A 25,919-nucleotide genomic window follows, 5' to 3' on the forward strand; every position below is an offset into this window, starting at 1 on the left:
AGCATGCAGTACCAAGGTCTTCTTTAGACCAAATTTTCTCTGCCATTCCCAAGTTACCTTGACAAAACCTCTCTCACAAAACCTGAAAGTCCTTTCAATTCTGAAACTGTTCCTTAGTTCCGAGACTTATTCTAGAATTTTCTCTTTAGTAATTGTTTCCTTGACCATACTGGCAAGCAACACATTTCTCTTTATTGCTGAAGAAGATGTGATACTCATCTATGTTCACAGATACCTTTTTTGGATCCATTGATCCTTCATTTTAACATCAAGGTTAACTTATGATAGTGCCAATTTCCACTTCATGTACTTAAGCCTGTTATCCACAGCTGTGCCGTTCACTTTGGTACACTCTTCCCAGTAGCCACATTTAGTTGTTTAATCTTTAAAATTTAACAGTATTTAAACTTCAATGTTTCAGTGTACTATCTGTGTTTAAGAGTCAATGACCACTAGTCATGTATCAGCCCATACCGACAGAAAACATTTCTCAGTATCACAGAATTTTCTTTCAGTAGTTGTTTTTCTATAGGAAAGAATTATTGACAGTTTCTCTAAGAAAGCACAGAAAGCATGTAATATTCCTACTTAATAAACCTGGCAACTCCTGATAATTATGGGGACGAGTATAAGAAAGCCCTTGGTGTTTTCAGAGTATCACAAACCGCAATAGTTTGGATCAGATCCTGGCTCCAGTAATAGTTATAACATAGGTAATTTTTGTACAACTTACAAAAATTAGCATTTTAATTAAAATGTAGTCACACCACATGTCCCTTTTCTTTCTTCACATGCTCCAAGGTCCCTCCATCTTAACTCTTCATAACCTATTCACTTTCAAATTGATTGCTTCTTTGTCTTCGTTGACTATTGTTATGTGTGTGTGCACAAATGTATGAACACAACTAAGTCCATTTTTTGTTTGTATAGAAAACTTTAAAAAATATTATTAATTGTAGATCCTGACTGACTGCGGTTTCCCTTCCTTCCTCTCCTCCAAGACACTCTTCTCTGGTCATGTCCATCCACTCTCCTCCTCTCCCATTTCAATTCAGAAGTGGATATTAGCCATCATACATAGGTTCCATGTTACACTCCACAGACACAAAGAAGCTAAACAAGAAGGGTGGCCCAAGAGAGGAAGCTTGAATCTCACTTAGAAGGGGGAATAAAATAGTAATAAAAGGCAGATGGAGGGAGGGAAGTAGGAGGGAGAGAGAATGGGGAGTGAGAGGGGGTTCAGAACAGGTGCACAGAAGGACAGGAGAGATGACTAGCTGCCCATGAAAATGAAAGGAAATCTGTTATTGATGGGGGTGAGGTGTGGGAGTGTTATCTCCAGGAGAAGATAAAGACATGGAATAAGGGAGATGCCCAAGAATCAATGTGAGTGACCGTATCTGTGACTCACTATATATGGAGCTGGAAGAGGCAACCTTCTTCAGGTAGCCAGGCAGTAATCCCAGTGCAGTGATAGAGACACCAACCCACCTACAAAACAGTCAACCAAAATTGATCCTGTCTACAAAAATGCAGTCATGGGAGAGAGAGCAGAGACAGAGAGAATGTAAAACAAATAACTGGCCCTACTTGAGACTCATCCCATGAGCAACACCAGTATCTGATACTATTAATGATACTCTGTTAGCATGCAGACAGAAGGAAGTTGTCCTCTGAGAGGTTCCATGCAGATGACTCAGAGAGAAACAGACACCCACAGCCAAAGAGTGGGTAGATATTGGACACTCTTATGGAAGAATAAGAGGAAAGATTGCAGGCCAGAGGGGGATAAGAACTCCACAGGAAGATCAACAGAGTCAACTAACCGGGACCTTGGGCCTTTCATAGTTTGAACCACTAACCAAAGAACATATGTAAGCTAAACCTAGACCTCCCAGCACATATGTAGCAGATGTGCAGGTTGGTCTTCCTGTGGGTCCCAAACTACTGGAGCAGGAACTGTCCCAAAGGTGTTCATTCCCTGTAGGTAGGATATGTTCTTATAGCTGGGCTGACTTGTGTGGCCTCAATGGGAGTCCTTAGTCACCTAGAGTCTGGGGATACCTTCTCAGAGGAGAAGTGGCTGGGGAAAGTATTGTAGGAGGGGGTAACTGGGAAGGTACAGTGAGCAGCATGTAAAGTGAATAAGAAAAAATTTAAATTATATTAATTAATTAAAAAGATAAAGAAAAGAAAAAGAAAAAGAAAAAGGCACGCCTTCCGTGGATCACCACCCAAACACGGGATAGCACATTGCAGTAGGAGTAGGCACCTTTCTTGTATTGAGGCTGGATGAAGCAACCCAGTATGAGGAAAAGTATCCCAGAAGCTAACAAGAGAGTCAACAACAGCCCCTACTCTCTCATTGTTAGGATTCGCACAAGAAGACCACACTAAATAGCTGTAACGTATGCAGACGGCCTAGGTCAGTCCTACACAGGCTCCTGGATGGAGCTGTTCAGTCTCTGTCAGCCCCTATCTGCCACCCAGCTTAGTTGATTCTGTGGGGTTTTTTTTTATGGTGTCCTTGACCTCTTGGCTCTGACAATCCTTTTTAACGCCTTTCCCCAAGTTCTACCTAATGTTTGGCTGTGGGTTTGTGTCAGCATATCTGATGGCAAGTATGCTAGCCTCCTGTTTGCAACTACAGCAGAGTAATATTAGGAATCATTTTATTGACTTTTTTCCCAATCGTTTTTGACTCTATCTCAGGTCTCTGGACTATTTAACCTCTGCATCTTGTGCCTCCAGGTAGTATCAGGGGTGGGCTCCCAGTTGGACTTTTAATGAGCAATAGAAACAAAAACACAATAGAAACCTTAGAATGCCTCTTATGTTTGAGAAAGCCAAACTCATCTCTAGACCCCAGTGTTACTTTACAACACAGTGTAAATGTTGCATGTGCAGACAGTTGAATGTGCTTCTTGCATCTACAGAAATTTGAAAGAATGCAAAGTGTGAACTGCAAAAATAGGTTCAACGGTCAGAGGAATGCGTGTTCAGCATTTTGCTTGTGTTTTCCAAATGCTTCACTCAAATAGAGGCCTTTGGACTTTAGACCTCACACTTGAACATTTCACAAGTCCCCAGGGTGTTGTGGGGCCCTCTTGTTCCCTGTGAATGGAAATAATGATGCTTGACCTTAATGTCAACAACATGGGTCATGAGAAAATTAACAAATGGTTTCAACTGTGCTGTTTCCAAAATGTTTACCTGTTCCTTCCAACTCCCTGAACTATTCGGCCAGGTGGACAGGTGACTGAACAGACTGGTTTGGAGTTCATGTTTCTTTTGCCTGAGCCTGGAGTGTGAAAGAAACATGCTTGTGCTATCATGTCCAATGCCTTTTAGACACTGGATACACAGTCATCATACAGTCGAATACCTACTGTTTGCAGTTCAAAATATCTACAATCCTGGATAAACTCAGAGACTTCTGAAATCATTTAGAGTCATCCTTGAGGAGAGTTTGCATTACAAATGAGATATTTATGCTGAGGAATACTGAAAATGTATAGACCCTAAGCTGAAGTCTTTAACATAGAGTCAATTCTGGAAAATCTAAGTGTTTTCTTTCACTTTTGGGATCTCTGTTGTTTGATTAAAATTTGTAGCCTGGTTTAAATGGCATTCTTTTCATTAAACCTTCCTTGGCCCTCTCACTTAGATAAACCTTTGCTTTGGTAATGTAACACTCTGTTTGTTGGCAATTGCCACAATTCACAAGAAGGGATTACTTGTGCTCATGAGTGTTTTGTTTGTTCATTTGTTTGTTTTTGTTTGTTTGTATTTTGTAACATCCACACAGGAAGCAGGGAAGGCCTAGCATAATGCCTGGCATACAGCAACAACTCAGTCACGCTGTCAGAGAAAAATCGTGACGCATCTGTTTGACCCAGCACTCTGAGTCTGATTCCTGTTCTCCAACATTAAATAATTCAGAAAATTTAACTTTATTGAGACTAGCTCTCATAAACCATGAATGGAAATGTAATAAAATCTTGTCGCCTAAAACTTTATAAACCATACTTGCTAATTTTTGGGTGCATTAGAAAATGCAATTTCTGCTATTGTCAAGAACTGATCTATTTTTGGTTTCTTTGGTTTTTTTTTCAGGTTAAAGGAATTTTGTATGTATAGGCTTTTTGAAAATCTACAGTATCAACGCATTGCTTGAAAAAACAGGGCTTTTATCATTCAAGCAATTTTAAATTATATTATCATACTAAATTTGCAAAAAGAATGTTCCATTTTTTGACCTAGCCTTTAAGATGATAACATGTGAAATTCTAATGATAAAAGTAAAACACAGTAAAAGCAATATACAGCAAACCAGTAGCTAATATTAATCTAAATGGAGAGAAATTTGAAGCAATCCTGCTAAAATCAGGGAATAGACAAGGCTGTCCACTCTCTCCTTACTTATTCAATATAGTTCTCAAAGTCCTAGCCAGAGCAATCAGACAACAAAAGGAGATCAAGGGGATACAGATTGGAAAGGAAGAAGTCAACATATCACAATTTGCAGATGATATGATTGTTTACTTAAGTGATCCCAGAAGTTCCACCAGAAAACTACTAAACATGACAAACACCTTCAGCAAAATGGCTGGGTATAAAATTAACTGAAATAAATCAGTAGCCTTCCTCTACACAAAAGAGAAACAAGTCGAGAAAGAAATTAGGGAAATGACACCCTTCATTATAGTCCCAAATGATATAAAATACCTTGGTGTGACTTTAACCAAGCAAATGAAAGATCTGTATGATATGAACTTCAAACCTCTGAAGAAAGAATTTGAAGAAGATCTCAGAAGATGGAAAGGTCTTCCAAGGTCATGGGTTGGCAGGATTAATATAGTAAAAATGGCCACTTTACCAAAAGCGATCTACAGATTCAATGCAATCCCCATCAAAATTCCAACCCAATTCTTCACAGAGTTAGACAGAACAATTTGCAAATTCATCTGGAATAACAAAATCCCAGGATAGCTAAAACTATCCTCAACAATAAAAGGACTTCCGGGAGAACCACTATCCCTGAACTCAAGCAGTATTACTGAGCAATAGTGATAAAACTGCATGTTATTGGTACAGAGACAGACAGATAGACCAGTGGAATAGAATTGAAAACCCAAAAATGAACCCACACACGTATGGTCACTTGATTTTTGACAAAGGAGCCAAAACCATCCAATGGAAAAAAGATAGCATTTTCAGCAAATGGTGCTGGTTCAACTGGAGGTCAGCCTGTAGAAGAATGCAGATCGATCCATTCTTATCACACTGTACAAAGCTTAATTCCGAGTGGATCAAGGATCAAGGACCTCCACATCATACCAGATACACTCAAATAATAGAAGAATGAGTGGGGAAGAACCTCGAACACATGGGCACTGGAAAAAATTTCCTGAACAAAATACCAGTGGCTTATGCTCTAAGATCAAGAATTGACAAATAGGATCTCATAAACTATAAAGCTTCTGTAAGGAAAAGGACACTGTGGTTAGGACAAAATGGCAACCAACAGATTGGGAAAAGATCTTTACCAATCCTACAACTGATAGAGGCCTTATATCCAAAATATACAAAGAACTCAAGAAGTTAGACTGCAGGGAGACAAATAACCCTATCAAAAAATGGGGTTCAGAGCTAAAGAAGGTATTCACAGTTGAGGAATGCTAAATGGCTGAGGAATACCTAAAGAAATGTTCAACATCTTTAGTCATAAGGGAAATGCAAATCAAAACAACCTTAAGATTCCACCTCACACCAGTGAGAATGGCTAAGATCAAAACCTCAACTGACAGCAGATGCTGGGAAGGATGTGGAGAAAGAAGAACACTCCTCCATTGTTGGTGGGATTGCAGACTGGTACAACCATTCTGGAAATCAATCTGGAGGTTCCTCAGAAAATTGGTCATTGAGCTACCTGAGGACCCAGCTATAGCTCTCTTGGGCATATACCCCAAAAATGCCCCAACATATAACAAAGACACATGCTTACTATGTTCATAGCAGCCTTACTTATAATAACCAGAAGCTGGAAAAAACCCAGATGTCCTTCAACAGAGGAATGCATACAGAAAATGTGGTACTCTACACAATGGAATACTACTCAGCTATCAAAAACAATGAGTTTATGAAATTCATAGGCAAATGGATGGAACTGGAAACTATCATCCTGAGTAAGGTAACCCAATCACAGAAAAACATACTTGGTATGCACTCATTGATAAGTGGATATTAGCCCAAACGCTCAAATTACCTAAGATGCCCAGACCACATGAAACTCAAGAAGAATGACCAAAATGCGAATGCTTCATTCCTTCTTTAAAAGGGGAACAAGAATACCCTTGAGAGGGAATAGGGAGGCAAAGTATAGAATGGAGGCAGAAGAAACACCCACTCAGAGCCTGCCCCACATGTGGCCCATACATACACAGCCACCAAACTAGATAAGATGGATGAAACAAAGAAGTGCAGGCTGACAGGAACCAGATGTAGATCTGTCCTGAGAGACACAGCCAGAATACAGCAAATACATAGGTGAATGCCAGCAGCAAACCACTGAACTGAGAAAGGGACCCCGTTGAAGGAATCAGAGAAAAGACTGAAAAAGCTTGAAGGGGCTCAATACCCCATATGAACAACAATGCCAAGCAACCAGAGCTTCCAGGGACTAAGTCACTACCCAAAGAATATACATGGACTGACCCTGGGCTCCAATCACATAGGTAGCAATGAATAGCCTAGTAAGAGCACCAGTGGAAGTGGAAGCCCTTGGTCCTGCCAAGACTGAACTCCCAGTGAAAGTGATTGTTGGGGGGAGGGCGGTAATGGGGGGGAAGGAGGGGAAGGGGATCAGCAATAGGGAAGGGGAGAGGGAGGGCTTAGGGGGATGTTGGCCTGAAAACCGGGAAAGGGAATAACAATCGAAATGTAAATAAGAAATACCCAAGTTAATAAAGATGGAAAAAATTTAAAAAAAGATTAAAAAGTTTTAAAAAAGTAAACTATATGCTCACCTGTTTTCAAAGCACAGACTGCATTCACTGGGGTAAGTAATTCCGTTAGTCCCACACACAGGGTCATAAATCCTGGGACATCCCATAATTTCCTTAGGGCAATTAGGCTAAACACAGAATTAAGGAGTCATTTTCTATCATTTCTTAGCATTTGGTTTTATAATCAAATATTAAGGATAATGACACTGGGTGTTGTATTAAGGAACAACAACTGCAATAGAAATAACTCTGCCCTGAAATTAGAAAAGCTGAGTTAAAGTCAAGTTACGGTCCTTTTCCAGTTGTATGACTTCATGGGTGTAGTAGTTCCTTCCTTCATTTCAGTTGATTCAGTTAGGAAAAAGCATCATTTCCCTGCTTAAGACATGATGCTCTAGGGAGGTTGGATAAGAGGAAGAAGATAATGCCAGCTGCTGACAGAGTAGTCATTCTAGATGGCGTCTGTGCTTGGAGTTCTTGGTTTGTGTTTTCCAGTAAAATCTGATTCTCACTAAACACCTCTTATAAGTCTCTGTCTTATTTTTATGTATTGTTCTATTGGAAAAGTCTCACCCTTTAATCAAAACTGTCAGTTATCCATTTATTGATCTATCCTTAAAAGGCCTTGAAATGTTATCATTATACTCTTCTTCAAGGGAAGATTCACTAAGAGATGAATTGACTTAAAGTCACATATCTAGTGATCCTTGGATCCCGGTTCTCAGTTCCTGGGCATTACCAGGACATCATCACTGGTTGCTAACTTTTATTCTTCATGGATCAGTAATTGGAGAACTTGATTTGTCTTCTAATGGTGCCAGATTTAATGACTTATTCACTATAAACTTGAATTTTAGCACCAGTTAGATGAGGGCCTTTTCCTCCTCTAGTCTACTTTGAGAACTAGAAGCAATGAAAACCAACATGTTCAAGTCAGGACTAAGGCATACTTGGAATGAACACAAAAGTTTTCCACTTAAATTGCTTGTCCCACCAGCCAACCCTAGCATACGTATAAAAATATCCTTTATGGAAGGAGGTAGACAATTACGGAGGGCATCAGTGGGCTGGTGTTTCAACACAGCACTAAGTAGATTGGTGAAGTACTATGAATCTTGTATTTAGCAGCCAAGGTTCCCTACCAGTTGAACCCTAAATCCTGACTTGAGTTACCAAAACGCTAACTGCTAGAGTGTATGTCCCCCACTCCACCGCCACCACCCTTTTTTGCTGTCAAGGTTTTACTGTGTAGTCCAAATGGACCTCAAACCTAATTTATAACACAGGCTCCCATGTACTTTGGATTGCAAGTGTGCACAACCATGCATACTCAGATTTTGACTGTATTTTTACTATTTCAAATAATTTCAGTTTGTATAGGAAATTGGAGAAATAAGAAATTATAAAGTAGCTGGGTGGCCATGGTGTGTGTCTTTCTTTGATCCCAGCAGAAGCAGAGGCAGAGGCGGAGGCAGGCAGATCTCTGTGAGTTTGATGGCAGCCTTGTCTACAGAGTGAGGTCCAGGGGAAGGAGGACTACATAGAGAAACCATCTCTCAACCTCTCCCAATGAGATTATAAGTTACAATAAATTATAAAATTGTCTTTACCGTTTTTCTATTCACCTCAGCTGGAGGGTTACCTAGAAAACATAAATCAAGCATCAACCTGGATCCCAAATAAAGAAGCCAGACTTGTTGTTAGATGTCAAAAAAATATAGTAATCATATGATGCCTCTGCTTGCACTGTCCACTTCCCAACCCTTTCATTTACATGGACTTTCAAGGACACCAAATGAGTTTTCTTCACTCTCTGCCTGCTAAGATCTTGAAAATAATTAAGTAAGAATTTTACCATTACTGAGTATTTCAATTTGGCATTTCTGGAAATTTGATTTATTTCCTTGAGAATAGAAATGCTTCAGTCCTTTCTAAAAGGAGGAAAATTATTCATAAGAGGAGATATAAAGACAAAGTTTGGAGCACAGCCTGAAGGAATGACCATTCAGAGCCTGCCCCACCTGGGGATCAGTAGATAGATAGATAGATAGATAGATAGATAGATAGATAGATAGATAGAGATAGAGATATCCACCAAACCTAGACAATATTGATGAAGGAAAGTGCATGCTGACAGGAGCCTGATATAGCTGTGTTCTCAGAGGCTCAGCCAGAGCATGAGAAATACAGAGGAAAATGCTAGCAGCAAACCATTGAACTGAGAACAGGGTCTCCATTGGAAGAGTTAGAGAAAGGACTGAAGGAGCTGAGGGGGCTTGCAACCCCATAAGAACAACAACATCAACCAACCAGAGCTCCCAGGGACTAAACCACTACCAAAGTGAACACATGGACAGATCCATTTCTACAACTGCATATGTAGTGGAGAATGGACTTGTTGGACACCAATGGGAGGAGAAGCCCTTGATCCTACCAAAGCTGGATCCCACAGTGCAGGGGAAGGTCAGGGTAGGTAGGCAGGAAGGGGGGATGATTGGGGAGGGAGAACACCTCATAGAAGAAGAGGGAGGAGGGATGGAATAGGGGGCTTATGGACAGGAAACCGTGAAAGGGAATATCATTTGAAATGTACATAAAAATATCAAAAAAAAAGAGAAAGTAATCTACTTAGAATTTGAAAGGTGTAGGCACTACTAACTATTCAGATACCTTTGGCATGCCCATCAATGATCTTTCTGTACCCAATAGAATTTTCATCTCACAAGCAGAAAATTATAACTATCTGTACCTCAGGATATTGGTGGCAGTATGGGAAATAGCCATCAGGTCTTCTGGTGTAATTAAGTTTCTTTCCTAAACAAAGTTAAAAATAGGACTTTTCTGACAACTTAACACAAGTTCTCAAAGACCTTTTTCCCACAGGTATATTATACCATCTGACCTTATTTTAAACTTGTATTTCATGCATTATGTAATTCAGAAAAGAGTCAATTCATTCTTCAGAAAACAAGTCTTGCAGACATCTATACATATGATACATATACACATATGTAACAACAATTAAAGAAAACTGAATTTGATCCAGAGCTAGGAGGTAAATGGTGGGGGGTGGAAGAAAGAATGGTAAGGAGAAATTTTGTAACTACATTATAATATCAAAAAGTTGTTTTTGTTTTTGTTTTTTTTAAAGTAGATGGTAACTGTGCATGAGTTTTCCAGGGTAAGGAAATCTAATCTGATAGCACCTAAAGTAGAAACGTTTTTTTAAACTTAATTTTCAGTCAGTGATCTCTGAGGGAAGTGAAAGATCTCTGAGACTCTTCAAAGAAGATGCAGCTTTTGGAGTCCCCTTGGTTCTGGAATATAAATGAGGCTAAAAATAGATGAGCAGGTGCTCATTAAAGGTCTAGTTGTATTAATTATTAGGAATGAGGTGGGGCAAAGGGGCCCATGCTTCCATAAATATTTATCTGAAACAATAAGCAGGGGTCTTCCACTTCTTAGTGAAGCACTTGTCAAAATCTCTGTCCAGTGAGTGACAGAGGTGAAACTGTTAAGTAATGCCAGTTACAAAAAGCAAACTGACCTCTGATTCAGAATCATCTCCCAACATTCTCATGGCAAGTTTAGAGATCTGTCCTCTGATCAAATAGGATGTTTCTCTCTAAACATTTTACAGATCAAATATGAAACTTTTAATCACTCGAAATAGGAGTTTTCTGCAAACTAAGTGTCTGTCATTGCTATCTGTTTTATGCAAGTTTATAAGTATTTAAGTTTTGTGAATCGTCATTGTACTTACATAGTTCAGTAGCCATTTCTACAGTTAAAAGGGTATTCTAGATCAAAACCCTTTCTTCATCACCATATCCATAATGAAGTAGCAGCCTTGTCTTAGAGCAAGCCATGACTATCTCTGGGGACATCTTACAGGAGCTTATTGTCTAGTTTGTATTAGCAATAACTATTCCCCTTACCCCTGTAATTTTCACTAGAAACATTTCGTTATACAACTCAATTGGCATCAGTTAGCCAGACTACCTAAATTTACAAAATAGTTAAAAAGAGTTAAAAAGGAACGGGTCAAACTGTTTTACTTAGTTTTGAAGAATATGCAAATCCACCTACCTGCTAAACTGAGCAGGGCCAAAGCACTGAGAAGAAAGATAATTGCTACCTTCATGGTTGTAGACCTAGGTCCAAAACTCAGAAGAACTGTGCAGGGTGCTTCTCTTCAGAAACTGAGGAGTGGTCATATAGGCAGATGGTAATACATGCTCCACCCACTGTGCCCTATAATAGGTATCTCTGGTTATTGATTGACTTTGTTGGCCTCCAGGCTGGGGAAAATGTTACCTAGGTAGGAAAAAGGGCAGGTAAGATTGGACCTAAATTCTGCCAGGAAAAGCAAGTTAACTGATTCCCAACATCTTCTCAGGTTTTGGGAAAGCCTCCTCCCTTCCTGAGCTTTGGTTTTCTTATCTGTTGGTGAAGTCAAAGGTCTGTTTGTCTCCTCTGTATTTCTGAATGGATGAACAGACATGTGGAACTCAAACATGCTTTCTATTCTTCCCTTTCTGCTATTCTTACATTCCTGTTTTTGTCCTCTCCACCATTTCTCTCTTTATCTGTTGTGTATTACTTATTGCTGATAGGCTGGTGCCAGGGTGGAGAAAAAGGTAAGTCCAGTTCTGTCTCCTGTGTTCTGGGGCTGTGTACTAACCAGATTAGCTGCATGCCTTTAGAAAATTGGTTCACTTTCCTATTGTCTGAATTTATGCATTGAAAAATTAAAAAAATGGTAATAAATAATCCAAAGGATTGATCCTTTACTAACCAGTGTGCACCGAGTATCTACCAAGCCTGGTGGCAATTGTCTATTTTCTCTCATGTTTCTGCCTGTCTTGACAGTAGAAAGATCCCATCACTTTGTTTCAGACTCTTTTCCAGGGTGTTTGTTTAACAAACAGTCTTGACAAATGAAATTATGTCACCCTTTGTCACAAAGGGTTAAGTTGTTGTTTTTTTATTTTTATTTTGTTTTGTTTTCTGTCTAGAACAATAAAGACATATATTTTCCAGCAACACTCAGGTAGGGTTACTGACCTCTTGAAACTACTAGGGACTTAAAGACAATTTCTATGTTCTTTTCTAACAGCACAAGGAATTTCTGTTTAGAAGTCACATGGTCTTCCCTACATCATCTTTGGGAAATTGGCATTTGATATAAATATTGACTCATTAGCCATTGTTACATGATAATTAAATCACTTGTCTGAGCTTGGTGTCTGGCTTCTGGCTAGATCACTAAATGGTGGCTGGCTGAAGTTTTAGCTGACAAGTTGGGTAAATTCTTAAACCTTCTCCAAGTCTTCAGAACTGTTAAACACTAGTCATGTCTTGGGATATATCAGTAGGTACAAATGACATGGAAGCCTATGTTTCATGGAGCTTGCATGCATTTTAGTTGAGGAGACAGACAATAGATGATACTAAAAGGCTCTAAAATATCCAGATGGCAATGTACGGAGTGAAGTAGAGAGGCATTATAACAGAAGGTGGGGATACTCATGACAAAGCAGTAAGAAAAGGCATCGGTGAGTGGGGGGGGGGCATCCAAACAGAAGGAAATGAGGAATTGAACTATGGGCCTAGCTATGAATGTCCACACCACCCAGAGAGAATGTTCAGAGCCAGGATCTAAGGGAAGAAGGAACTGCTGTGTTTGACATGTATCGAACATGACAGTCTACCTGGACAAAAGTGAGAAAGAGAAAAGTGGGTAATGATGTGAAGGAAGCATGAAAGGCCTGAGTCATGAGGGGGAATCTGAGGGATGTGAGGGGATTGATCATTATGAGTGAGAAAACTTGGTGGATATATGAAGTCGGGTATCTTCCTCAGGACTTCTTGTAGGCATCTCAAACATGGCATACCCTGTGCTATTATTTTAATCACTTAGCAACCTTAAATATATTTTTCTTCATTTTTTTCTGACTGATTTTTTTCTATTTCAAAGTGATTGCTCTGACCAAAACTGTAGTGTTCATCTTAATGCCACCCTTACCAATAGCCACCATCTGCACTATTGCTCACCTTCCAACCCCTTGGCTCTATCTCCAAAATGTGTACATGCTTCCAATCATGTTCACTCTTGCATCTTTGACAACACCTCCTCTTCTACTTTGGCTTGTCACTGATTCCTCCAGGTGTTTCCCCACTGTCTTTTGTCTTCAGAGCTCTGTCCATGGAATGATCTCTGTAGAATACAACTCTGACCACAATTCCTCCAGTTTGTCATTCTTGCTTTATCTTTGGCAGCATCCCACTTAATCTCTCAGCCATGTTGCTGGTTTCTTTATTCTCCCTGGATAAGAAGTAAAACATAAAGCGTTCAACATGTAATAAAAATTGTCTTATTAACATTCAACTCTCTGGCTATATATTTCATGGTATTCATTATGACTTTTAAAATAAATTTAATTTTATGGACTTAAGAGATGGCACAGAGTTTTTGAGTACATGATGCTCTTTCAAAAGACCCAGGTTCAATTTCCAGAGCCCATTTGGCTCCTCATAGTTATCTGTAACTTACTTCTATTGAATCTGAATTCTTCTTCTGGCCTCTGCATGCAGCAGGCATATGCATGGTGTACAGACATGCATGCATAGGTAAAACATATACATAACACTTTTAAAAATAATTTTAAATATATATCTTCTAGTATGACTGCTACACAAGTTATTTTAATTTTTGGGAATAAATATGGCTGTTGTACTTAGCACCTAGAAAAGTGCCTGCAAGACCTTGGATATTAAATAATATTTGCTGAAAATAGACATTTAGTAAAATGTAAATATTCTGATTTTCCAAAGATTAAAGGTTATGTCTTGTTTATTTATGAATTTTCATTTTTTCCTCATGGTATGCTATTCTTGCTTCATTTAGTAGTTTATTTATTCAAGTCTTGATATAATAAAAGTATTCACTGTTTTTTTTTTCTGTCTGTAAGCGCTCATATGCATGCTTGGGACATGGCTATGTTTTCTGCCACCACGAAGCATTGGTTAAATCAGTAACATTCTTGCTTTTTATCTAATGTGATCAGCTATGTAGTGATAACATTGCTGTCAAGAAACTTTCAGCAGCCACTATTCAGCAGAGTTCATACTTGACTGGGTAACTTCTTTTGTTCCAAAAAAAAAAGGGGCAGTCTCAGTGTGGGAGAGGGTGTTGTCTGGGAGCTTGTTCTAAGCACACTTTTTTTTTTTTTTTTTTTTTTTTTGTTGTCCATCATATTTTTTTTTATTAACTCAGTATTTCTTTATATACATTTTGAGTGTTATTCCTTTCCCAGTTTCAGGCAAACATGCCCTCCCCTCCCCTTCTTTATGGGTGTTCCCCTCCCCATCCTCCCCCCCTTGCCACCCTCCCCCCAACAATCTAGTTCACTGGGGGTTCAGTCTTAGCAGGACCCAGGGCTTCCCCTTCCACTGGTGCTCTTACTAGGATATTAATTTCTACCTATGAGGTCAGAGTCCAGGGTCAGTCCATGTATATTCTTTGGGTAGTGGCTTAGTCCCTGGAAGCTCTGGTTGCTTGGCATTGTTGTACATATGGGGTCTCAAACCCATTCAAGCTCTTCCAGTTCTTTCTCTGATTCCTTCAACGGGGGTCCTATTCTCAATTCAGTGGTTTGCTGCTGGCATACGCCTCTGTGTTTGCTGTATTCTAGCTGTGTCTCTCGGGAGAGGTCTACGTCCGGCTCCTATCGGCCTGCACTTCTTTGCTTCATCCATCTTGTCTAATTGGATGACTGTATATGCATGGGCCACATGTGGGGCAGGCTCTGAATGGGTGTTCCTTCTGTGTCTGTTTTAATCTTTGCCTCTCTATTCCCTGCCAAGGGTATTCTTGTTCCCCTTTTAAAGAAGGAGTGAAGCATTCACATTTTGATCATGTGTCTTGAGTTTCATGTGTTCTAGGCATCTAGGGTAATTCAAGCATTTGGGCTAATAGCCACTTATCAGTGATTGCATACCATGTGTGTTTTTCTGTGATTGGGTTACCTTACTCAGGATGATATTTTCCAGTTCCGATCATTTGCCTACGAATTTCATAAAGTCATTGTTTTTGATAGCTGAGTAATATTCCATTGTGTAGATGTACCACATTTTCTGTATCCATTCCTCTGTTGAAGGGCATCTGGGTTCTTTCCAGCTTCTGGCTATTATAAATAAGGCTGCTATAAACATAGTGGAGCATGTGTCTTTTTTATATGTTGGGGCATCTTTTGGGTATATGCCTAAGAGAGGTATAGCTGGATCCTCAGGCAGTTCAATGTCCGATTTTCTGAGGATCCTCCAGACTGATTTCCAGAATGGTTGTACCAGTCTGCAATCCCACCAACAATGGAGGAGTGTTCCTCTTTCTCCGCATCCTCGCCAGCATCTGCTGTCACCTGTGTTTTTGATCTTAGCCATTCTCATTGGTGTGAGGTGAAATCTCAGGGTTGTTTTGATTTGCATTTCCCTTATGACTAAATATGTTGAACATTTCTTTAGGTGTTTCTCAGCCATTCGGCATTCCTCAGCTGTGAATTCTTTGTTTAGCTCTGATCCCCATTTTTATTAGGGTTATTTGTCTCCCTGCGGTCTAACTTCTTGAGTTCTTTGTATATTTTGGATATAAGGCCTCTATCAGTTGTAGGATTGGTAAAGATCTTTTCCCAATCTGTTGGTTGCCGATATACTAGCAATATTAGCAGCCATAAAGGCATTCTGACTTAGGTTTGCTGATTCTAGAATCTGGACAGAGATTTGAACAGATGTTGACTCTGAATCTGGGGGAAGCTGGGGAGGGGTCATGTTATAATGAATAACTGAGTGAAATCATGAAGACAGAAAAGTAAATGTCATGATGGTGGCAACTTCACACTTTTGATTCTTTTTGACCTCATAGCACACCAGTCCTTACCTTTGCCTTGGGAGACTCTTCACTGTAATGTGAATTCCAAGTAATTTTGTGATTCTGAATGGTAAATGTAGGACTTAGTTCTGGTAAGAAATGGGCCACAGCATTGGGAAAAGAATGGCCTTTTAAGTATCATGTTGAAGGCAAGGAAGAAAGCCCATGAAGAAGAGAAGCCTGGTTTCAAGACTCAATCTACTATTTTTTCTGAGGTGACACTATTTCCTCACAGACAAATGTATACATTAAAATGTATTTGTTTTATAAAAGAATAAACTTAGAAGGTGGACATAAATACTGCACAGAGATATTTGTTTTGGAATTGCAATTGCTAGTTGGTAACAATATGATCCCCCTTTTGTGGGTTGGAGCGATGGAGAATGTATTTAACATTCCTGTGCTCAGTGTCTGGAGGATGGAGCAGGCTTTGACTGGAATAATCCTGATACTTGTGTGCTCACCTTTTGGTCATATTTAGAATGTTTATATTGCCTAACCTTGAGAACATCCCTTCTCCTTCCTTACTTCTCTGTGTACATTGGAAACTCAAGCAAACACATGATCTACTCCCCACTGATGTAAAGACTGATTATGTACATGGACAATGAATGACGACAACCCTTAGGAGAACTGTTTTAATGAATGCTGATGAAACCTGATGGAATAAGGACATTGGAAAGGCATCTGTTTACTTTCACATCCTGTACCAAGTTTTACCTTGTAAAGAAAAGAAGTCAAGCCTAAAGTGTTTGTCTGACATTTGCCAATGCCCTTAAATAGCTGAGTCTTTCAGATGTTTGTTTTTAGAGATAGGGTCTCCTATAACACAAGTGGACCTCACACTATAGAACTAAGGCTTGTTTTAAACTACTCATTTTCCTGTTTCCACCTCTTGAATGCAGGGATTAACATGTGACTTCATGTCCTGATTGACTCAGTTGCATCTTAGCATCATCCTGAGTTGTTTTATTATTATTAGTAGTAGTATTGTTGTTATTGTTATTGTTTTCAAGGAAATTTGTAACTGTTCAATCTCTCTCACTCTAGCTCTCAGTCTGGCTGTCTCTCATAATGTATGTGCATGAGTGTATGAATGTTTATGCATACACTTGTAGAGGTTAGAGGAGAAACTGAGGTGCCCTGTTTTATCACTGTGTGCCCTGCAGTGACACCATTTACATCTAGACTTACTGGACAGTATCATGTCTCTGCACTCGACACCAATGTTGTGTAGCCAATACCACTTTTAAAAAAGCCTATATGGAGTCTTTTAAAAGTTATTCTTCACTTTATTTTTCATTCACTGACCCCTCCCAGTCACCTTCTCCCACAATCCTTCCTCCTATCCTCTCTCCTCTTATTCTCCCCTTGGGTATTCTCCCACTCTGGCACAACAATCCTGTGATGCTAGGCATACCCTCTCCCACTGAGGCCACACAAGGCAGCCCAGCAAGATGAATGTATCCCATGTACAGGCAACAGCTTTTGGGATCGTTCCAGCTCCGGTTGTTGGGGACCCACAGGAAGATCAAGCTGCACGTCTGCTACATATGTGTGGGAAGGTCTATGTCCAGCCCATGTATGTTCTCTTGTTGGTGGTTCAGTCTCTGAGAAACTCAGAGGTCCAAGTTAGTTGACTATGTTGGTCTTCCTGTAGAGTTCCTATTTCCTTAAGGCCTGCAATCCTTCCTCCTATTCTTTCATAAGAGTGTCTAAGCTTCATCCTCTGTTTGGCTGTTGGTGTCAGCATTAGTTTGAGTTCAACTTCTGGGTGAAAGCTCTCAGAGGACAGCCATGCTAGGCTCCTGTCTGCAAGCATAGCAGAGTATGATTAATAGTGTCAGGAATTGGTTTTTGTTCATGGGATGGGTTTCAATTTGGGCTAGTTATTGGCTGGCCATTCCCATATATGTGTGGGCGAATATTCTTTCCATTCTCTGTCCCTACATGTCTTATAGACAGGATAAATTTAGGGACAAAAGTTTATGGGTAGGTTGGCATCCTTGCTGCTCCACTGGACACCTCACTTTTTTAAGTGGGTACTGCGGATCTGAACTAAGGACTCGTATTTGTGAGATGCACTTTCATGCCCTTTGAGCCATATCCTCAGTCCCATCATTTTTCTTTTTCTTTGTTCCTTCATTAAGGCATCATCATACTTTATTAGTGTGGAATTAGTTAAATGCAAGGACATAAACAGATAACACAAAGCAGTTTGCTCATGTGTTGAACAAACAGGTATAGTAGTGATACAAACCCTTTGTTTTTCTTAATTGGAACTTTATTTTGTTTCACTGTTTTCTATGGAACTAGCCCCACAGATTTTTATTGGACATATCTTCTAAAGCTTGGAAGGATATTTGTGGTACTCAGTTGAATAAGTAATGGTTTTCCCACTCTCTGGATTGTCATAGCAGTATGTAAATTTATTGCTTTGTGATATTGATATCAGCTACATTATTATCATCATTCTTACAAATATAACTACTACTACTACTATTACTACTACTACTACTACTACTACTACTACTACTGAAACATCAAAACCTCTGTGCTACTTTATTTTCACATCTTAAGTACTGTGGCACTTTCATTCCCAGGTTATTAGGAAGGGAACTGAGGCACAAGGATTTCAATTCTCTCATTTCTAGCTACAGAGATCCAACTGAATTTATATAAAATTGAGCTAAAAAACATGATCAGAACACTGGCTTAGACTTTAGGCACCAAATTCTCAAATCTTGCCTTGTCATTGACAACAGACTGATTCTTAAAAAAATTGTTGTCTCTACATGTATGAGTGCTTTTACTGCATCTATGTATGTAAATGCTTATTATAGTTAAAGGCCAGGAGAGAGGGTCAGATCTCCTGGGACTAGAGTTCCAGACAGCTCCAAGCTGCCATGTGAGTGCTAGGAATTAAACTGTGTCCTCTGCAAGAGCAGTAAATATTCCTACTGAGGCATGTCTCCAGCCCCAAGCTGTCCAATGTCTTAAAGGTTCACATTACTCGGCCATCATCAGTTTCCCAAATACATTTATTATAATCACTTTCACAGATGCTTACATTTCACAGGCTCCATGACATACTCTGAAGAAAACAGCTTTACTATTGAGTCACATTTAGCAATATTTTCATTTCCTTTTAGTTTTTTAGTATATTCTCTTTGTTAAACAGTTTACTCATCCTAAGGGAATCAGTTGATTTCAATAGAAGTTACAATTGAACATTTTAAAAACATGGATTGGGTATCATTTTCAGTGACTAAAGCTACAACTTTTCTCCACATGAAATGCAATGCACTGTTACTCTTGCTGGAAGCTATATGGCCATATTTTTGTGGGTGACTATTCTCTACCTTTGCTGAGATGCTGGAAGGGAGTGCTCACTCAGAAGAAAGAAAATTAATGCCCCCTGTAGCCATCTACTTCTGTGGCATCATTTTGAAAATATGACCATCAGTATGCTAGTTTCCTCTGACTCAGATGTTGTGATCAGGGGCCAGTAGCATCCTGGTACATAGGCAATGAAAGGGCTTTCAAGGAAGACAGAGTTTCAAAGGAAGAAGCTCAAAACTGGTGGTAACTCTCTTTTAAGTTGCTTGTCTTCAGTGGTGAGAATGGAAATAAATCAACATCAGACAGAAAGTTATAAGGAACCATAGCTACTGTAACTAATTGTAAGGTTATAGTTGAGCCAATGGTAGGGGTTTTAAATTGGACCAAAGTTAACCAAGGCAAAAAGGAAATTTAGCAGGATTAAATGTTGTTAATTCCTGACTTAAAGCTAACTAAACTAGAACATCACAGGATATAGGCTAATTATATCCTCCTTGGTTGGTCCTAAATGGCGGGATACTATTTTTTTCTTTTTTTTTTTTTTTTTTTTTTTTTTTTTTTTGGAGCTGGGACGAACCCAGGGCCTTGCGCTTCCTAGGCAAGCGCTCTACCACTGAGCTAAATCCCCAACCCCAATAAGGGTTCTTTTTTTTTTTTTCCCCCGGGGCTGGGGACCGAACCCAGGACCTTGTGCTTCCTAGGCAAGCGCTCTACCACTGAGCCAAATCCCCAACCCCGGGATACTATTTTCATACCCAAGGTCTGTAAACAAAGAAAACAAAAAGAAAAAATGACTTTAAGTACATGGGTCTTTATTGTTCCCAGCTTGTCGGGGTAGATGGTTTTTTACTTGTGTTCTATTAAATCTGTAATCCTTTTTCTTTCTTTCTCTTCTATTATCATCTTTCCCCCAATACTGGTCTAATATCTAAGTCTGAATGCCCTGTCACTCAGGTGTTCTGTCTACTGGATGACTTGACCCGACAGCTGCTCAAGGAGGTCTCTTGCTTAGCCTGTCTGATTTGTAGAAGGTCCTTTCCTTTTACCTTTTTCCTTTCCTTCTGGCAGCTTCCAAGAAACACAGTTCCCACAGTTTTCAATAAAATTATTATTATATTTCCTTTTGAGGTCTTAAATTTCTTAATCTACAGATATAACAAGTTGCCAATGGACCCATATCGCCTTGTGACAATGCTATGTGGACCTTATGTTCATGGAACTTTATTTTTATATAATACCTGCTGGCCCTTCCCTCACCATTTTGTTCCTCACAAATGCTCCCCCACCTTTTAATATCATGCACATCAGTTGGCAGTTATCCCTCCTTTTACTATGTCTTTCTTTCCTTTTGCAGACATGTTTTTGAGTCTGTAAGGATTGGTAGGGCATATGGGAAATATACCTCAATCTATCCTTTGGAGAAGTTGAACTTTTCTAAGCATTTGACTGGCGTTGAATCCTCACCTTTTTTTATTTTGATAGACAATGAGGAAGATAGTGCTTATCTGTCCCCGCCAGCGGGGACCCAGTTATTCAGGGTCCCGAAGGGGCGCTACCCTTGGGCCTAAATGGGGGGCGAGAGAAGAAGGAGACCAAGCAAGATTCTGTTGTCAAGGTCTCGTTTATTGGGATGAACATTGCAGCTTTTAAGGCTTTCAGGTAGGGGGAGTGACCTTTGTGAAATATGAAGGAGGGGGAGATGAGGGTATAGGCAGTGATAGCTGGAGGCAAAGAAGTCAGGCGATGAGGTCAGGTGGTGGAGACACTGAGTGTAGACTGAGGAGATAACTGGTATCTGCTCGAGCTGAGGCATCCCTTGAATGTTATACTCCTGTGCCGTAAATTCATGGGAGAGGCTTTATCCAACAATCTTAAGACTTATGGCAGTCATCTTATGGGTGAGTCTCTGTGGCCAAACAGCCCAGAGTCACCTAGTCACTTTGAGCCATGCAGTCAAAAAGCGGCTAGGCCCAAATCCAATATGGCTCCGTGCATCTCCCCCATTTTTCTTTTATAAAAAAAACCATTAGGTGGAAGTAGTGGTCTGAGAGAGATCAGACATGCCTCACAGAGTGCCCAGCTCGGCCATGGCAAGCCACTCTTGCAGTTAGGACTGCACCCCAATGGCTAGGAATGAACTTATGCTGTAACACACCGTTCTGGGCTATATGTGTGTGTTATTGGGGGAGAAACTGGGCAGAGGAGCATTTGACCGGCCCGCACGTTTAAACGGGGTGTAGCCACCTCTGTCTTAGGATCGACCTCTCAAACCCCAGCCTTATCTGTCATAGGATCACCTTGTCACCCCCAAGGTTCCTGCCTTAGATTGGTCAAGGGTCAGAGGAAGTTGCCCGTCCCTGAGGATAGCTACATCAGGTCATCTTCTCATTCCTCTTACTTGAGCCCAGGGGCGAAAGAGTAGGAGCCAGATGGCATTAATATAAGAGATTGTGGAAAATGAGCCTCTCCCGATAAGTAGTGGGCACCTCATCTGGTTCTCCTCAGCTGCTATGGCCATACCACCAAGGGCCTAGTCAAGCCTCTCCTGTAATAAAATTTAGAATTCCCAATTGTTAGCAACTACTCCAGAAAGTTCACCCACTGTGCTTGCCTAACAATAGATTGGGGGGCAGGTAACTCCAGACACTGCAGACACAATGGCTGCAGCAGTAATGGCTGCTACAATAGCAGGGAAAGTGCCAAGGTCTTTCCCAGGACAGTTCAGGATCGGTCATTCTTCTCTGGAACAAGCAGTAGTGCACAGAGGGTTGGGGCGCAGGCAGCGGTGGGACCGGGACACAATGACTGCAGCAACGCCCAGAATTTCTGTGATGACAAAAGATGAGTGGGAATCCTCCATATTCCTCCAAGGACACAGGAATGACTCAGGGACCCAAACCAGGAGAGCTGAATCTTCATGCTCCCAGGATCAGCAAGTCTCACCAGCCACTCAGGCAGCTGGCACCTCCTGTAGCATCCTGTAGAAAAAACAAAGATTCCTCTTCCCCATATAAAATATCTGAACAGGATCATGCCAATATGTGGATCTTTGTATTTCACCTAGGCAGAAGTATGCTTAGTTGCAAGGGTGCCATAAACTCAGAGTGTTCCTTGGCATCCAAATTTTAAAATTGAAATAAAAGGAGCATATTTTAGCATACAGGATAACTCCCTTTTTATTTATTAAAATATTGTTAAATATTATTTATTAAGATAAGTCCTCGAGGATTAAATTGAGGACACTGAGCACTTGTATTTATAAATTGACTTGTATACCAAATTATTGTCTCCAGCATTATTGTTTTTTGGATATATAAAGAATGAGATTTTTGACTAATTGTTCTTATGTAAAGGCCTACAATCTGTCTGGTATCATTATCCTCCCTTGTTAGGAGCCCAGGCAATCCAGTTTGAGTTCTTAAATGTCCTATAAAGTAACAGTACTTAGTGTTCTTAACCACTAAGCCATTTCTCTAGCACCTCACAAATTTTATTTACCTAAACATAAGCATCCAGATTCAGTCGTACTAGAAATCCCTGAGCTGGTAAGGTGAGGATGAAAGTAAGCAAATGGAGTCTTCCTCTTTTTGTGAGGGAGTGTTATAAACTCCATTATCACTTTCAAAGAGCTGGGTCTATGGTTTTGTTTAGTTGTCTGAGCCAGAGCACTGAAAGGACAGTGAGCTGTCAGACAATTCACACTGAAATCATCACTCACTGATTTCATGTAGAAAACTTGTCTCTAGTAAAGCATTAAGTAATTGTAATCAATTGTAAACCACAAGCCACACATTGGCTATCAGTATATGAATTGAAAGCTTGATTTTTTTTTTTAATTTTAAAAACAGTGGCTACAGCACGTAATTTAATAATCTGTGCTGAAGCAGGGGAAACTCAAGAGAATAAACAAGTGATCCAATCATACATGTAGCCTTTTCATTAGATGAACCACCTATAAATATAGTAAGCTCATTTCCTATGGGTAGTATGCACAAATATGTAGGAAGTACAAAAGCATGTAAAGAGTAAAATTATCAATTTTGTCTGAAAAATTTGTATAAATAATAGGCCAAATATCAGTATTTTGTAATAACCAATTAACTCTTGTTTGGAATAAGATATGTTTCACCAGGTTTCTTTTTTAAAATACTTTCATGACTCTAGCCTACAATTTTGTACTAATACGACAAAAGCTTTATCTCCAATGAGGATAACAAAGTTAAGTCCTCTGGTAAGGTGAGGTACTTTGGCAATTAACATATCCTTAGAAGCTTAAAATTAGCTTCAAATATTCTTTTCTGGAGTAGTGCAACAGCTACTCCCCAAATATTAAAGCTCATTTTGAGAGCAAAGGTTTGTAGTAAAAATTTCCATATACACTGAAAGATTCAAAGTTCTAACTTCTTACATTGAAGAAGCAACAAAATTACATAATATAAGGCTATTAACCATTCTTTTGAAAAAATTTTTAATGATATCACTTCATGGGCTCTCTAAAATTATAAGCAAGCTCACAAATTGAAAACTCACAATCGCCAGGATGTAAACAAACTGCATAAAAACAATCCTCAAAATCTATCTTGAAATGGCAGTTGGAGTAAGCAAACTGGCTGTAATGCTCTCACAAGTTCTAAAACCTCATCAATCCTTCGTAAATCTTGTAACAATCTCTACCTGTTTGATTTTTTCTCAATTATAAATAAGTTTGAGTTAGTCAATGTAACACTGGCAATCCTTAATCACAGTCCTTAAATTCTCCTTGTAACATCAGAGCACAACCACAACTTTGGGAAGTCACCTGAGTTCTGAGTAGTGATAGGCAGCTGCCCTTGGGGCAGTGGAATTAACATTAAAATATAGATAACTGGGGCAAACCACAACTTTGGAGAGCAAACTCAACCTCCAACAACCTAGTCTCCAAAATCTAGTCTCCAAAACACCCCAAGTCTATCTTTTATGCTACAAAGTTTGACTGCCAATTCTTACATTTGAACGCACGATGGTGCGGTCTCCAATACCTCAACAAAGAGACATTGCCCTAAAATCTTTTAGAAGCCTGGTTTTTAGAATAAGAATTCCATAAAAATATTACCTCAATTTAGACCTGTTTCCCTAGGTTGGCTCATGCCACATGTTATCTAGAATTACTTCATCCAAATTATAATTTTAAGCCAACTTTCTGTTACCAATGTTACACCTTTTTAACCATATCTAATAACTTAAAAGCCAATAGTCCATAACCAAGGCATGTAGAGCATATTTATACATTTAGAACCAGTCAGAAACAAAATTGAAGTGGCTACACATGTCTTTAATATTTAGACCAAGACCATTTTTACTTTTCTAGCTATGATTTTAAGAGAAGCACCTTGTCACCTGCTAAGTCTAATAATAAGTCAGGGATTTTTCTAAGAGAAACGGCTATCAGCTCCCATACCATAGAAGCTGAGGACCTAGCTGTTGGCGCCTTTACGATCAGCTCCTGCAGACGCTCAGTCCCCAGGCAGCTTCTCCAGCTGACCTATGCTCCTAGCTACAGGTGCAGGGCTCTAAAGACCGATTGAAACTGCTTTTTATTCATTTGTTCCTTTTTGAAACGAGTTAAAACCAAATCAAGATGTGAACGATTGACAGATAAAGTTTTTACCATTTTTTTCTTTTGAACATGAAACATAAAACATTTAAGCAACGAGAAACAAAAACCACAGACATAAACTGACAGACATGGACAGCTTGGTGCACCAAGGACAGACAATACATAGAGAGAAAAAACTAGATGGTGTCCCACCCGAAGGGACCCAGATATCCTACCTATGGAACCCAGAACCAGAAATAAGCATTTCTCCAATAGGAGCCAGCAGAGAGGCAGGACGTCTCCTGCTTTCCCTCTGTTCTAGGGAGACCTCTGAAAAAGATTTTTCTCTTTCTCCAAAAGCATCTGCGGAGAGTCCGGCAGGACTGTTTTTCCCCAAGCCCATTCATTGATTCTCTCTCAAGTCTAGGGTGTAAACTATCTCTAGTCAGGGTCCAAAGACTAAAAACATAACTCTAAAAAAGCATACACAAAAAACACTTTACCATTATCTTGTCCCTTTTTTATTACAAATTTTACTTATGCTAGCCCAAATCATCAAGGCCTTTTCTAGCCCATCTTACCCCAAGGACACTTTTCATCAACAAAACAAAACAAAAAAAAAAATTGATTAAATCCTTTTTCTTAACTCTTTCCTCTCTCCCTGAATGAGCGCTTGATCTCTCCTGTGAATCAAGCCTCCTTAGACAATACCTTCCCCATGGCGATGGGACGACACTTATTCGACCGGTCTTACCTCCCTCTCCAGTGATGCACGAGCGATGCAGCCTGAGAGTCCTCAATCTCTCCTTGGATCTCTGTCTCCAATCGTCCGGTGGTTGGCCGTGCCGGGGTCCCTGTGTTGGGCGCCACTTGTTCCGCCAGCGGGGACCCAGTTATTCAGGGTCGAAGGCGCTACCCTTGGGCCTAAATGGGGGCGAGAGAAGAAGGAGACCAAGCAAGATTCTGTTGTCAGGTCTCGTTTATTGGGATGAACATTGCAGCTTTTAAGGCTTTCAGGTGGGGGGAGTGACCTTTGTGAAATATGAAGGAGGGGGAGATGAGGGTA

General features: G+C 39.9%; 1 protein-coding gene across 1 annotated transcript; it reads right to left on the bottom strand.

Annotated features, from left to right (window-relative positions):
* Positions 1–1,304: 1,304 nt before the first annotated feature.
* LOC116884897 (serine protease inhibitor Kazal-type 1-like) lies at positions 1,305–11,214 on the bottom strand. The gene is made up of 4 exons (XM_032886126.1): positions 11,097–11,214; positions 8,618–8,649; positions 7,029–7,135; positions 1,305–1,491 (listed from the first exon to the last, which is right to left on the bottom strand). The coding sequence occupies exons 1-4, from the start codon at positions 11,149–11,151 to the stop codon at positions 1,305–1,307; spliced, it is 381 nt and encodes a 126-aa protein (XP_032742017.1). The 5' UTR covers positions 11,152–11,214.
* Between the last annotated feature and the right edge of the window lie 14,705 nt (positions 11,215–25,919).

The sequence above is a fragment of the Rattus rattus genome, chromosome 15 (genome assembly GCF_011064425.1).
Source record: "Rattus rattus isolate New Zealand chromosome 15, Rrattus_CSIRO_v1, whole genome shotgun sequence".
Lineage (NCBI taxonomy): Eukaryota > Metazoa > Chordata > Mammalia > Rodentia > Muridae > Rattus > Rattus rattus.

Coding starts and splice junctions, on each gene's coding strand:
- LOC116884897 (XM_032886126.1), bottom strand. CDS start 11,151: ATGAAGGTAGCAATTATCTTTCTTCTCAGTGCTTTGGCCCTGCTCAGT. Junction 7,136..8,617: donor CTGAGGTGAATAGAAAAACG/GTAAAGACAATT, acceptor TTCTGTGTTTAG/CCTAATTGCCCTAAGGAAAT. Junction 1,492..7,028: donor AGTCTGTGCTTTGAAAACAG/GTGAGCATATAG, acceptor ACTGTTTTGTAG/GTGGGTTGGTGTCTCTATCA.